Source organism: Esox lucius, chromosome 19 (genome assembly GCF_011004845.1).
Source record: "Esox lucius isolate fEsoLuc1 chromosome 19, fEsoLuc1.pri, whole genome shotgun sequence".
Taxonomy (NCBI): domain Eukaryota; kingdom Metazoa; phylum Chordata; class Actinopteri; order Esociformes; family Esocidae; genus Esox; species Esox lucius.
In genome coordinates this window covers 1383106-1396971 of record NC_047587.1, presented here as the reverse complement: position 1 = coordinate 1396971, position 13866 = coordinate 1383106, and the positions used below count along the sequence as shown (strand labels likewise).

Below are 13866 nucleotides of genomic sequence, written 5' to 3'. Positions count from 1 at the left end.
TAAAATAGACCCACAGCATGTCTTCCATGTCTCTGTCACATCCTTAAAATAGACCCACAGCATGTCTTCCATGTCTCTGTCACATCCTTAAAATATGCCCACAGCATGTCTTCCATGTCTCTGTCACATCCCTAAAATAGACCCATAGCATGTCTTCAACATCTCTGTCACATACCTTACACTTGACAGGGTCGTGCCAGTTCTCCCCACAGTTGAAGCTACAGTGATAAAATACATCATATTACATTAGTATTAAACTAATTAGAAATAACATCATATAAGCATTAAGCTAACCATAAAATACAACATATTAGTATTAAACTAATGATAAAATAAATCACATTGATATTAAACAAATGATAAGATACATAGATTTTTTATGAATCTTGAAACCCTGCAACAGAAATATTAAGTTATTGCAAATGATGCTAGACTAAATCCTTGTGTAATAGCATCAGATGCTAGTTTAAGTTGCCTACTACAATGAGTAGTGAAAGGTCCACCCCTTCTCTGCAAATTAAAGGCAATAATAAGCGCTCAATGTCCTCTCCCTTTGAAACACGAAAAACAAAGATGCAAAAAACATATTCCAACTAGTTAGTGACAGCTACAATACAATAATACTACACTACTCAAAAACATCAAGGGAACACTTAAATCACACATCGGGTCTTGATGAAGGAAATATATTAATGATAATGTACAAAATGTACAACATTACATTTGTACAAAATGTACACAGTATACCAACTATTTACTGTACATTCTGTAATTCATTGAGAACAAAATTACGTAACAGCGATCAATGAAAACCAAAATCACCAATGGCATCAATGCCTTCGTCTTCCAGGAACTGCCTACACACTCTGGCCACGAGGCCAGGCATTGTCCTGCACCAGGAGGAACCCAGGGCCCACTGCACCAGTGTAAGGTCTGACGATGTGTCTGAGGATTTCATCCTGGTACCTAACAGCTGTCAGGGTACCGTTGGCTAGCCCAGGAGGTCTGTGTGACCCTCCAAGGATATGCCTCCCCAGACCATCACTGACCCACCACCAAACAGGTCATGCTGGATGATATTGCAGGCAGCATAACGTTCACCACGGCTTCTCCAGACTCCGACAGACTATCACGTCTGTCACGTGTGCTCAGTGTGAACCTGCTCTGTGAAGAATGGGCGCCTATGGCAGACCTGCCAATTCTGGTGTTCTCTGGTGAATGCCAACCAAGCTGCACAATGCTGAGCTGTGAGCATAGGTCACACTAGAGGACGTTGAGCCTTTATGCCTGCCTCATGGAGTCTGTTTTTGACAGTTTGGTCAGAAACATGCACACCAGTAGCCCGCCTGAGGTCATTCTGTAGGGCTCTGGCAGTGCTCCTCTTGTTCCTCCTCACACAAAGGAGCAGATACCGGTCCTGCTGCTGGGTTAATGCCCTTCTACGGCCCTGGTATCTCCTCCATGCTCTGGAGACCGTACTGGGAGACATCTTGTGATGGTACGTATGGATGTGCCATCCTGGAGGAGCTGGACTACCTGTGCAACCTGAATGGGCTGCAGGTAACACCACATGCAACCAGTAGTGACAAGGACACTAGCAAAACACAAAACTAGAGAAGAATCAGTCAGGAAGGATAAGGAGAGAGCAATTGCCTGTGGCTACCACCTGCAAAAGCATTCTCTTTTTGGGTGTTGTCTTGCTATTGCCTCTCCAGTGCACCTGTTGACACTTTAATTTGCACCAAATCAGGTGCCATTTATTCACAATCGCTTATGCCTTCTAACTGGACAGATTGACATACCTGAAGTTTAATTGAGTTGGTGTTATACTGTGATGACTAAGTGTTGCCATAATTATTTTGAACAGTGTATTATGTAAAAATGGCAGATAGTAATTCTTAAGACAAATGGTAGCTCTTGACCAATAAAGATTCATGTGCACGGTCTGGCACATAAAAGAACAAAGTCAAGAAGATTTGTATTGTAGCAACATCCCTTACACAGTTAGAAAGTCAACATATGCAAGAACATTAATATCGACCACACTGTGGCGCTTTACATAGCATGTAAATATCTTAATCTGTTTGACTCAAAGAGATGGCATTTGGCCCACCTGCTCACGGACATGAGTCTCACTGACCCACGAGATATCAAACCACACAGTCATCAACTACACTTGTTTGAATAGGGTGGGGACAGTGCATCACACATGGAGGACAACCTGTAGACCACAATAGATCAAGAGAATTATCTTACCAGAACTGTCGTCCACACTTGCACCTGACAGGCTTGGCGTCTGGATACTGGACCTTGACAACATGGTGACAGTCAGGAGCAGGACACCACTTCAACAGTCTATTGCACTGGAAAAGAAGACCGACATTAAGACACCACTTCAACAGTCTATTACACTGGAAGAGGAGACCGACATTAAGACACCACTTCAACAGTCTATTACACTGGAAGAGGAGACCGACATTAAGACACCACTTCAACAGTCTATTACACTGGAAGAGGAGACCGACATTAAGACACCACTTCAACAGTCTATTACACTGGAAAAGAAGACCGACATTAAGACACCACTTCAACAGTCTATTACACTGGAAGAGGAGACCGACATTAGGAAACCACTTCAACAGTCTATTACACTGGAAAAGAAGACCGACATTAGGACACCACTTCAACAGTCTATTACACTGGAAGAGGAGACCGACATTAGGAAACCACTTCAACAGTCTATTACACTGGAAAAGAAGACTGACATTAGGACACCACTTCAACAGTCTATTACACTGGAAGAGGAGACCGACATTAAGACACCACTTCAACAGTCTATTACACTGGAAAAGAAGACCGACATTAAGACACCACTTCAACAGTCTATTACACTGGAAGAGGAGACCGACATTAAGACACCACTTCAACAGTCTATTACACTGGAAGAGGAGACCGACATTAAGACACCACTTCAACAGTCTATTACACTGGAAGAGGAGACCGACATTAAGACACCACTTCAACAGTCTATTACACTGGAAAAGAAGACCGACATTAAGACACCACTTCAACAGTCTATTACACTGGAAGAGGAGACCGACATTAGGAAACCACTTCAACAGTCTATTACACTGGAAAAGAAGACCGACATTAGGACACCACTTCAACAGTCTATTACACTGGAAGAGGAGACCGACATTAAGACACCACTTCAACAGTCTATTACACTGGAAGAGGAGACCGACATTAGGACACCACTTTAACAGTCTATTACACTGGAAGAGGAGACCGACATTAGGAAACCACTTCAACAGTCTATTACACTGGAAGAGGAGACCGACATTAAGACACCACTTCAACAGTCTATTACACTGGAAGAGGAGACCGACATTAAGACACCACTTCAACAGTCTATAACACTGGAAGAGGAGACCGACATTAGGACACCACTTTAACAGTCTATTACACTGGAAGAGGAGACTGACATTAAGACACCACTTCAACAGTCTATTACACTGGAAGAGGAGACCGACATTAGGAAACCACTTCAACAAAATAGATTCCTGGTTAACACTGAAGTACCTTTAATGTGATTGTTGTCAGTTAACCCTTCATAATAAAGAGTAATGTATGGCACAGCACTGCATCTTATTTAGTGCTGTGCAATAAGATAAACATATTTATGGAACAAATTAAATAGTAGCAGAATGACAAAATGATACAGCACAGAGTATTATGTATATTTAATGTTATATATAATTTCCCTGTCTTTCACTACTGACTCAGACGAATGCTAGAAACTAAAACAAGCTTACCTCTACAAAACTATTGGTAATTAAATGTTGGTACTTCAGCTTCACTTTAGAGTCTGTAATGAGACGCCTACAAGAAAGGAATAAAATGTAACAATTAATACAACCCTGTTATAACAGAAGAGTCACATTAACAGTTAATAACTAGTTATAATAATAAATGACTAACACTAAACAAACAGGAAATACAACGTTATAACAGGAATAAAAATAAAACAATTATTACAATTTCGGTTATTACAGAGGAACATCACTAAACAAAAGAATAACTTGAACTTATACATTACTACAATCTGTGTTTTAATAGAGCTAGCAAGTATTTCTTGAGAACAAGACGAACTACCAATATTGTTTTTGTTAAATAGTAGTGCCGTTCACAACCCACTTCTTCACAACTTGAAAATGCCAGTAATCTGCACATAGGCGGAAATCCTGGGGGGGACAGGGGGGATATGACCCCCCCATCCCGGGGAAAACGACCCCCCAATAGTCAAATGTTAACATAACTATGTAATTTCAATAATAGTAATAAGACACAATGAAAGCACTTGCTGAATGTAGACAAAAATGCAACCCCCCCGCCCCTGCCCCACAGCCCTCCGCAGTGACACGTCGTGCAGGTACAGTGCATGTGTGGGAATCTGACAGTCTGACTCTGTCGTTGGTGGTCGCCCTTTAATTAGGTAGTCCAAACAAAGGATGTGTTAGACATTCTAACCATCACCAGCCTTCATTTTATCTGCATTGAATGACAGGTCACTCGTTATGTTAGCCAGCGGTTAGCTGATGTTTGCTAGCTAGCTACAGTTACATCAACCAACCTTTGCCCCTGTTTGAATTTGAGTCAATGAGAGAAGCTTGCAGTGCAGTGTATGTAGTGTTCCTTAACTGGCAAGTGGACAGTGTTCGTGTCTACCTTCTGAAAAGCAATCAATGCACGTAGCTAACATGAGGTTAATCCATTCAGTTTGTGTTATGTTGGTAGGGTTCAAACAAAATAGCTGAATTTGGTTGTGTTGCAGATCATGACGATACCTGATGATTTCAGCTGTCACTGTGCTGACACCTCCCCCCTCCCCCGTGTTGTCCCTGTCCTTGTCCATCTGGTCATGCTTCTGACCTGGACTTCATTTAAATCGACTCTGGACTCAGCCTACCTGCATTTATTAATCATTACAATTTGTACTCTTAATATGTTCACCCAACAACATCCACCACATCCAGCAGGGACATCAGGATATATGAGCAGACATCCCTGTTACATGGTGGTTGAGGTCCGCCCCAACAACATCCACCACATCCAGCAGGGACATCAGGATATATGAGCAGACATCCCTGTTACATGGTGGTTGAGGTCCGCCCCAACAACACCCACAACATCCAGCAGGGACCTCAGGATATATGAGCAGACATCCCTGTTACATGGGGGTTGAGGTCCGCCCCAACAACATCCACCACATCCAGCAGGGACCTCAGGATATATGAGCAGACAGGCCTGTTATATGGTGGTTGAGGTCCGCCCCAACAACACCCACAACATCCAGCAGGGACATCAGAATATATGAGCAGACATCCCTGTTACATGGTGGTTGAGGTCCGCCCCAACAACACCCACAACATCCAGCAGGGACATCAGGATATATGAGCAGACAGGCCTGTTATATGGTGGTTGAGGTCTGCCCCAACAACACCCACAACATCCAGCAAGGACATCAGGATATATGAGCAGACATCCCTGTTATATGGTGGTTGAGGTCCGCCCCAACAACACCCACCACATCCAGCAGGGACATCAGGATATATGAGCAGACAGGCCTGTTATATGGTGGTTGAGGTCTGCCCCAACAACACCCACAACATCCAGCAGGGACATCAGGATTTATGAGCAGACAGCCCGGTATACTTGACAGACCTCATGAAACCAAAGACTAACTTGTAAAATGCCCATGAAGGAGTACTTGAGGGGTATTCTCTTGGTTGTTACAGTAACAGAAAGGTTTTGGGAACCACTGTTCTAATCTATAATGTAGTAGGATGATGTGTTACTTACATGACTGTGTTGTCATCCACTAAGATATCACAACTATGGGCCGGACAGGAGATTGTCTGAAAGAAGAGGACATATTACAACATGTAATTCATGATAGTGAACGAGGACAATAAAGGATGATCAGTATAGAGGATGATAATGCAGGTATGTCATTGTGAAAAAGGATAATGCAGTTTGGTTATTATGAAAAATGATAATGCAGTTTGGTTATTATGAAAAGGGATAATGCAGGTTGGTTATTATGAAAAGGGATAATGCACGTTGGTTATTATGAAAAAAGATAATGCAGGTTTGTTAATTATAATTGAGGAGGATCATACAGTCATGTGAATAATTAGTAGCCCCCCCTTTGGTGAAGGTGTACATTGCTTTTTACATATTTGGACACAGATATTTGAGCTAAATTCCAACCATATTATCTGATTAAGGTAACCAAATTTAACAAATCACACAAAAAAAACTTTTACCATTAATGCAGTTAACATAAAAAGAAATGCAATGGCCTCATGGAAAAAGCAGAATAGGAACCAGGCAAGCCTAGTTCAGCCGGCCTGCAATTAAAAGTGATAAATGTTGTTGCCCTTACTGGATTCGAACCCGGGTCTCCCACATGAGTTTGTATTTACCCACTACACCATGGAGCTATACATATCCCCAGTGTTGGTATAGCATCTCGATATTAGATCATTGTCACGCATTAACATCATTGCCACACCATTAAGCATTGTGTTAAACAGGAACACTTTGGTGACTGGCAAGAGATCATTCAAGTCACTTACCTGAGGATCAGGGGTGAAAACTGATTTCATTTCATACAAGTTTTGATCTGTGATCATTCAGTGCACATTTTATTTTACTTATTAGCTAAGGATAGGCCTATTTAATGTGTCGATTCTTCATAATAACTTTATAATTCATTATAACAGTTCTCCATTATGTTGTGCGAATCAGGTGTTGTGGAGATCATGCAGATCGACAATGTTATTTTGGCCCACGCAAATGATATTCTATTTGTATTCTCTTGTAAATTCAATAGGTAAGCGTTAACAATTTGCCAACAATATAAACAATATTATAATTAGAAATTGAAAGAGATATATGTTTAATAATGTATATCCTATTCATATATTCTACAACTTGCAGTTTAACAGGTTTTTTCTGCATGCATCATAGCTGCATGTCTTCTAGGATATCATTGGTTTGTTTGAGCTCAGCATTGTTTCCACAGCTTAGTTTCCGTGGTAATGGAATGGACAGGTATTTGCATATAGCGGAAGTGGAGACGTGATCAGAAGATCTTTTTGTAGACAGTGTTGTGGTTAGACTAGTACTGTTGTAAAAGAATTGGAAAACGTGTTTATTTTTTATATCATTACAATACAAACCCAACTCATGATGACATTTAAGAATTTAATTTAGATTTTCTATTGTAATTGACAATATTCTTCTAAGAGCCGTTCGCCTTCATTGACCATACATTGCAGAGAATGTTTAGTGGCGTAGTACAACTTAAATGAGAGAAAATAAAATTGTAAAATAAGGGAAACTTTAGTGACTGGCAGAGCTTTTTCAAGTGACTCATGTGAGGATTATCCTGATTTAGCATTATCCCGATTATCGAACTTCTCCACAATTTCATAATGGTGAGTATTTTCCATCCCTAGTCGCAATATAACCGTAACCAGTTTTATGATAGTCTTACTATAACGCAGCTACCGAAGGTTGTAGCCAGCCAAGTTTTTGTCTATCCTGAACAAATCCTAACAAATAATTTGCTTTGATTGTGACTAGATTGGAACGCGGGACCTAATGGTTGCAGGTCCGCGTCTCTAACCACTACGCTATTCAACAAGGGGTAGTCAGTCACTCAGTAAGAGACCTTCGCTCCTCTTGGCCGGCTCTGTTAGCACACACTTGTAGAGCAGTCTTTTCATATAAAACGGCTAAAACTAATCAGGTGCACCAAAACAGGTGCAAATAATATTAAAATCATTAGAGAGAAAAATGTTAAACTTGGTTTGGTTTGGACTTATCATATGGTATAAGACGATAATGCTCTGTACCTGTCCCATTCCTTCCTCTATGATTTTGGTTGTTAGATAATCTCCCCAGCACTGCATGCAGAACTTGTGTCCACACTCCAGACCAGTGAAATACTGTGGAAAAAACAGACGCACATTGAATCATCACCAGCTCCCAAACCAAACAGCTGTGCTGCTCCACTGTACTTGGTGAGAGAAAAACAGTAGGTTAATTGCTTTTTTTCTTTAATACAATAATTGAAACAATGCTTCGTTCCGTTTAGATTTCAGATGACATTTCTGATGTGTCATGGCAGAAATCCACCAAAACAAGATTAGATAGCAGGATTTATCCTGCTCATGGTGGATAAAACTGGGCTGATTTCACTATTTGTGTGATTGTGTGAAAGGTGTCATAGATGCCTTTACAATACTAGACTCATGGGATTTCTGAGCTCCTGACATTGACATTGCTGGTACTTTGAATAACTATTTTATTGCTACACAGTAGTGAACCACTTCCCCATCAGGGTTATGGTCAACAGTAGTGACCCACTTCCCCATCACGGTGACGGTCAACAGTAGTGAACCACTTCCCCTCACGGTGACGGTCAACAGTAGTGAACCACTTCCCCTCACGGTGACGGTCAACAGTAGTGAACCACTTCCCCTCACGGTGACGGTCAACAGTAGTGAACCACTTCCCCATCAGGGTTACGGTCAACAGTAGTGAACCACTTCCCCATCACGGTGACGGTCAACAGTAGTGACCCACTTCCCCATCAGGGTTACGGTCAACAGTAGTGAACCACTTCCCCATCACGGTGACGTTCAACAGTAGTGAACCACTTCCCCATCACGGTGACGGTCAACAGTAGTGAACCACTTCCCCATCACGGTGACGGTCAACAGTAGTGAACCACTTCCCCATCACGGTGACGGTCAACAGTAGTGAACCACTTCCCCATCACGGTGACGGTCAACAGTAGTGAACCACTTCCCCATCACGGTGACGGTCAACAGTAGTGAACCACTTCCCCATCACGGTGACGGTCAACAGTAATGACCCCACTTCCCCGCACGGTGACGTTCAACAGTAGTGAACCACTTCCCTCTAACAGTGACGGTCAAAAGATCTACAAATGACCCTGCATCAGGAAAAACTGCAGTGCTCTGCTGTTTGTAGATCAGCCATTCAGTCATAACTGAACACCCACAATCAACCAGAAGACAAGATCCCCTGTCAGCACCTTTCAGTGGGTCTGTGGTACTGTTCCTCAGCTCCTAACAGTGTACTAAAAGCCTACCTCTAGTAATCTGGGGATTAGTAGGTAGTGAGAGCGGATCATTAGAAGTCTTCCCTAAAGGTGCAGGCTCTGTGGTTCTGCCCAATCAAATCTTCCCTAAAGGTGCAGGCTCTGCGGTTCTGCCCAATCAAATCTTCCCTGAAGGTGCAGGCTCTGCGGTTCTGCCCAATCAAATCTTCCCTAAAAGGTGCAGGCTCTGCGGTTCTGCCCAATCAAATCTTCCCTCAAGGTGCAGGCTCTGCGGTTCTGCCCAATCAAATCATCCCTAAAGGTGCAGGCTCTGCGGTTCTGCCCAATCAAATCTTCCCTAAAGGTGCAGGCTCTGCGGTTCTGCCCAATCAAATCTTCCCTAAAGGTGCAGGCTCTGCGGTTCTGCCCAATCAAATCTTCCCTAAAGGTGCAGGCTCTGCGGTTCTGCCCAATCAAATCTTCCCTAAAAGTGCAGGCTCTGCGGTTCTGCCCAATCAAATATTCCTTAAAGGTGCAGGCTCTGCGGTTCTGCCCAATCAAATCATCCCTAAAGGTGCAGGCTCTGCGGTTCTGCCCAATCAAATCTTCCCTCAAGGTGCAGGCTCTGCGGTTCTGCCCAATCAAATCTTCCCTCAAGGTGCAGGCTCTGCGGTTCTGCCCAATCAAATCTTCCCTAAAGGTGCAGGCTCTGCGGTTCTGCCCAATCAAATCTTCCCTAAAGGTGCAGGCTCTGCGGTTCTGCCCAATCAAATCTTCCCTAAAGGTGCAGGTTCTGCCCAATCACGACTGTTACCAAGTAACACACACTGATCTCTGAAGGGAATGACCTATAGAAATACAATAAATTATTGTTAAAGCATATAATGTAATTTTTTTAATTTGTATGATGTTCTTGTATTTTGTTTTTATCTGGTGCCAGAATCTTTTTCCTCCCATGGAGTAAAAACAACTACAATTTGGATTATAGGCTTGACAAATATCATTAGCTTTGCAATAAAAGTACAAAATAAATAACATTGTTATTAACAATCACCCATATATGCGTAAGTCTATTTGATCATGCATAATCATGACATTTCACTTGTGAATTTACTCTGTCAATTATTAAATGCCTGTATTGATATCTGGCTTCAGACATGGTGGTGTTCCTGGATTAAGACTGAATAACCACAAAGCAATACAGAGTTTGTATAGTCCAAGCAAAACTGAGTTGGGTTACATTGGATGTTTGGCTTAAGGACTTGGGCCAGTTACATGACTAACCAGGTGGAAAATTCATAACAGACAAAAATACATTATTGTGAATAATCTATAGGATTTATTCAAGGTCCAATCATTTGTAATGCACGGAACATAATGCAGATTTAGATGTCAATCTGATTTCCTGTGAAGGGACAGGTCATGGTGACGGGATAGATTCTGATTGGTGGATGAATGTCGGCTTTATTTACTTGGACAGGTTGAGATCCACTTAACCTAGTAGGTAGCAGGCTTGGTTCAGAGCATCTGTTGCTATGGTTTCTGATCAGGCTACACTTCGCGCTCTCTTTCTGGAACCGAAAACTCTTCTGTTCTGGTTAGACAGTGCTCCATCATCCTAAACCACTGGTCACCCATCCAGTAGGCTTGGCTATCTGCTGCCCTGGATACAATGGTGTTGTGTTGTCTTGGACACGGAGTCTGGAACCATCGCACAAGGAGCCCAAAACCTTGAAGACATTTATATCTATCTATAGCTATCTGCTGTCCTGGATACGATGGTGTTGTGTTGTCATGGACACAGAGTCTGGAACCATCGCACAAGGAGCCCAATAACTGGTTGGGTCGTGTCGGTGTGCACCAGTATCACTATCTGTGGTGTCCTGGACAACAGTACACCACTCAGTATTAAAGACACCCTGAACCACCACAGCCAGAAGATACAGGATTTGAACCCACAACCCTTTGGCCCATGGTGTGCAGTGCCTTAATCACTGGTCCACTGAGCCATTCTCACAGGCGCAACACTGTAGGGTTAGCTGATGAGAGCCTTGGTGAATGGAGGTAGGCCTTGAAACATGAAACATGCTTTAAAAAAAAAAAGAAAATCACACAATGTCATCTAAGAAATGTGTCTAGTGTAAAAGTTTTGTCCATGTCAGAGGACTGACCGAGTTGGGGTAGTTCAGATAGCAAATCTGACATGGCAGGTCCTGGGCAGACAATCTGGTGCTCATCAATCTGGTCTTCGACTTCTTACTGGGGTTAATGACATGGCACTCTGAGAACAGCCTATCCACGTTGCCATCAAAATACCTGCAAAAAGGAGGGAAGGGGTGTTTACAGAAGAGGAGGGAGACAAACGGAGAATGAGAAAGACCTCAGCAAAACCTCAATCAGCGTATTTGAACTAAATTGAAAACAGAATATGTTAGCATGATAAACTAATTGGGGCGCTCAAGAAAGTCTATATGTCCGGTAGATGGCCATCAGAATGCAGTTGGGTCCTGTAGATGGCCATCAGAAAGTATATATGTCCTGTAGATGGCCATCAGAAAGTCTATATGTCCTGTAGATGGCCATCAAAGTATTTGGGTCCTCTAGATGGCCATCAGAATGTATTTGGGTCCTGTAAATGGCCATCAGAAAGTCTATATGTCCTGTAGATGGCCATCAGAAAGTCTATATGTCCTGTAGATGGCCATCAGAAAGTATTTGGGTCCTGTAGATGGCCATCAGAAAGTCAATAGGTCATGTAATCGGCCATCTGAAAGTCCATAGGTGTATTTTAGCTGCAGCAGACAATTAACCTAACCTGTGAGCCGACAATGGCAGTGCATAAAATGTGTCCGTTTAGATGGACCTCTGCTGTAGCTGAAGTGAGTGAGAGAAGGTTCTCACCTCTCCATTAGCTTCTCTTTGTCCCAGTTGAAGTGACTAAGAAGGATTCTGGTGATGGTTGCAGGATTCTGGAAGAAAAAGACATTTTATTTAACAAGCCGGCAAGGTGTAATGCTTCTTACACTAAATGATCAAACCACATGTTGATTTGTTATTCCAGGTGTGTTAAACCATGTATGTATTGACAGATTATAAAGTACAGTTGTGCTCTTAAGTTTGCATACCCCGGCAGAAATTGTGAAAATATGACCGATCATGCAAAACATTTATTTTATTTAAGGATAGTGATCATATGAAGCCATTTATTATCACATAGTTGTTTGGCTCCTTCTTAAATCATAATGATAACAGAAATCACCCTGATCAAAAGTTTACATAACCTTGAATATTTGGCCTTGTTACAGACACACAAGGTGACACACACAGGTGAAATGGCAATTAAAGGCGAATTTCCCACACCTGTGGCTTTTTAAATTGCAATGAGTGTCTGTGTATAAATAGTCAAGGAGTTTGTTAGCTCTCACTTGGATGCACTGAGCAGGCTAGATACTGAGCCACAGGGAGCAGAACACAGTCAAAAGACCTGAGTAACAAGGTAATGGAACTTTATAAAGATGGAAAGGAATATAAAAAGATATCCAAAGCCCTGAAAATGACAGTCAGTGCTGTTCAATCACTTATTAAGAAGTGGAAAATGTGGGCCTCTCTTGATACTAAGCCAAGGTCAGGTAGATCAAGAAAGATTTCAGCCAAAACAGCCAAAAGAATTGTTCGGGCTACCAAAAAAAACCACACAGGTAACCTCAGGAGAAATACAGGCTGCTCTGGAAAAAGACAGAGTGGTTGTTTCAAGGAACACAAAACGATGATACTTGAAAAATGGGCAGCACGGACGAGTTGCCAGAAAGAGGCCTTTACTGCGCCAACGCCCCAAAAAAAGCCTGGTTTTAATATGCCCGACAACACCTTAACACGCCTCACAGCTTCTGGCACACTGTAATTTGTAGTGACGAGACCAAAATAGAGCTTTATGGTCTATTTTGCACGGCAATATATATAGTCACATTTTCAGCTCAGAACCTTTTGCTTTGTGTTCCGGTCAATTGGTCACCGCGCGACCACCTCCCTTCTTTCCCATCACTGTACCCTGGACCCCACTCAGCTGACTAACACCAGAGTTAGCGAGCCCACCTTGGTCTTCATTTCATAGACTTGATCTGCACAGTTCTTTCACTAGACCCCAGTCTGTCAGCTTAGACAACTTCACCTCATCCACTCTGATCCTGAACACTGGTGTTCCACAAGGCTGTGTACTGAGTCCCCTCCTGTACTCCCTCTTCACCCACAACTGCGTTCCTGTACACAGCTCCAACATCAAGTTGGAAGACAACACCACACTGGTAGGCCTGATCAGTGACAATGACGAGTCAGCCTACAGGGAGGAGGTCAAGTGCCTGGCAGCATGGTGCGTTGATAACAACCAGGCCCTCAATGCAAAGAGAACCATGGAGCTCATTGTGGATTACATGAAGTCTAAAGGCTGCAGTCATGCCCCAGTTCTCATCAACATGTGTCCAGCTTCAAATTCCTGGGTGTACACTTTTCCGAGGACCTTTCCTGGTCCTTCAACACCTGGTCAAAAAGGCGCGGCAGCGCCTGTACATTTGAGGAGGCTGAAGAAGGCCCGTCTGTCTTCCAAGATCCTTGTGAACTTCTATCGCTACACAAACGAGAGCATTCTGACTAACTGTGCCACAGTGTGGTTTGGCGGTTGCTATGTAGCTAAGCGGAAAGCCCTGCAACAGGTGGTGAAAACTGCCCAGCAC

At 42.7% G+C, this 13866-nt stretch overlaps 1 protein-coding gene and 1 non-coding gene across 2 annotated transcripts in view; both read right to left on the bottom strand.

The window, feature by feature from the left end:
* The window catches only part of arih1 (ariadne ubiquitin-conjugating enzyme E2 binding protein homolog 1 (Drosophila)), a 33222-nt gene that overhangs the window by 17018 nt on the left and 2338 nt on the right, over window positions 1-13866 (bottom strand). The window contains exons 2-8 of the mRNA XM_029114825.2: window positions 12041-12108; window positions 11311-11455; window positions 7926-8018; window positions 5863-5918; window positions 3816-3882; window positions 2257-2363; window positions 176-218 (exon numbers count right to left, since the gene is read on the bottom strand). Of these exons, the coding sequence (XP_028970658.1) occupies window positions 176-218; window positions 2257-2363; window positions 3816-3882; window positions 5863-5918; window positions 7926-8018; window positions 11311-11455; window positions 12041-12108 (579 nt within the window). The remainder of the gene's footprint in view (window positions 1-175; window positions 219-2256; window positions 2364-3815; window positions 3883-5862; window positions 5919-7925; window positions 8019-11310; window positions 11456-12040; window positions 12109-13866) is intronic.
* On the bottom strand, window positions 10942-11070 carry LOC114829627. The gene has a single exon (XR_003777513.1).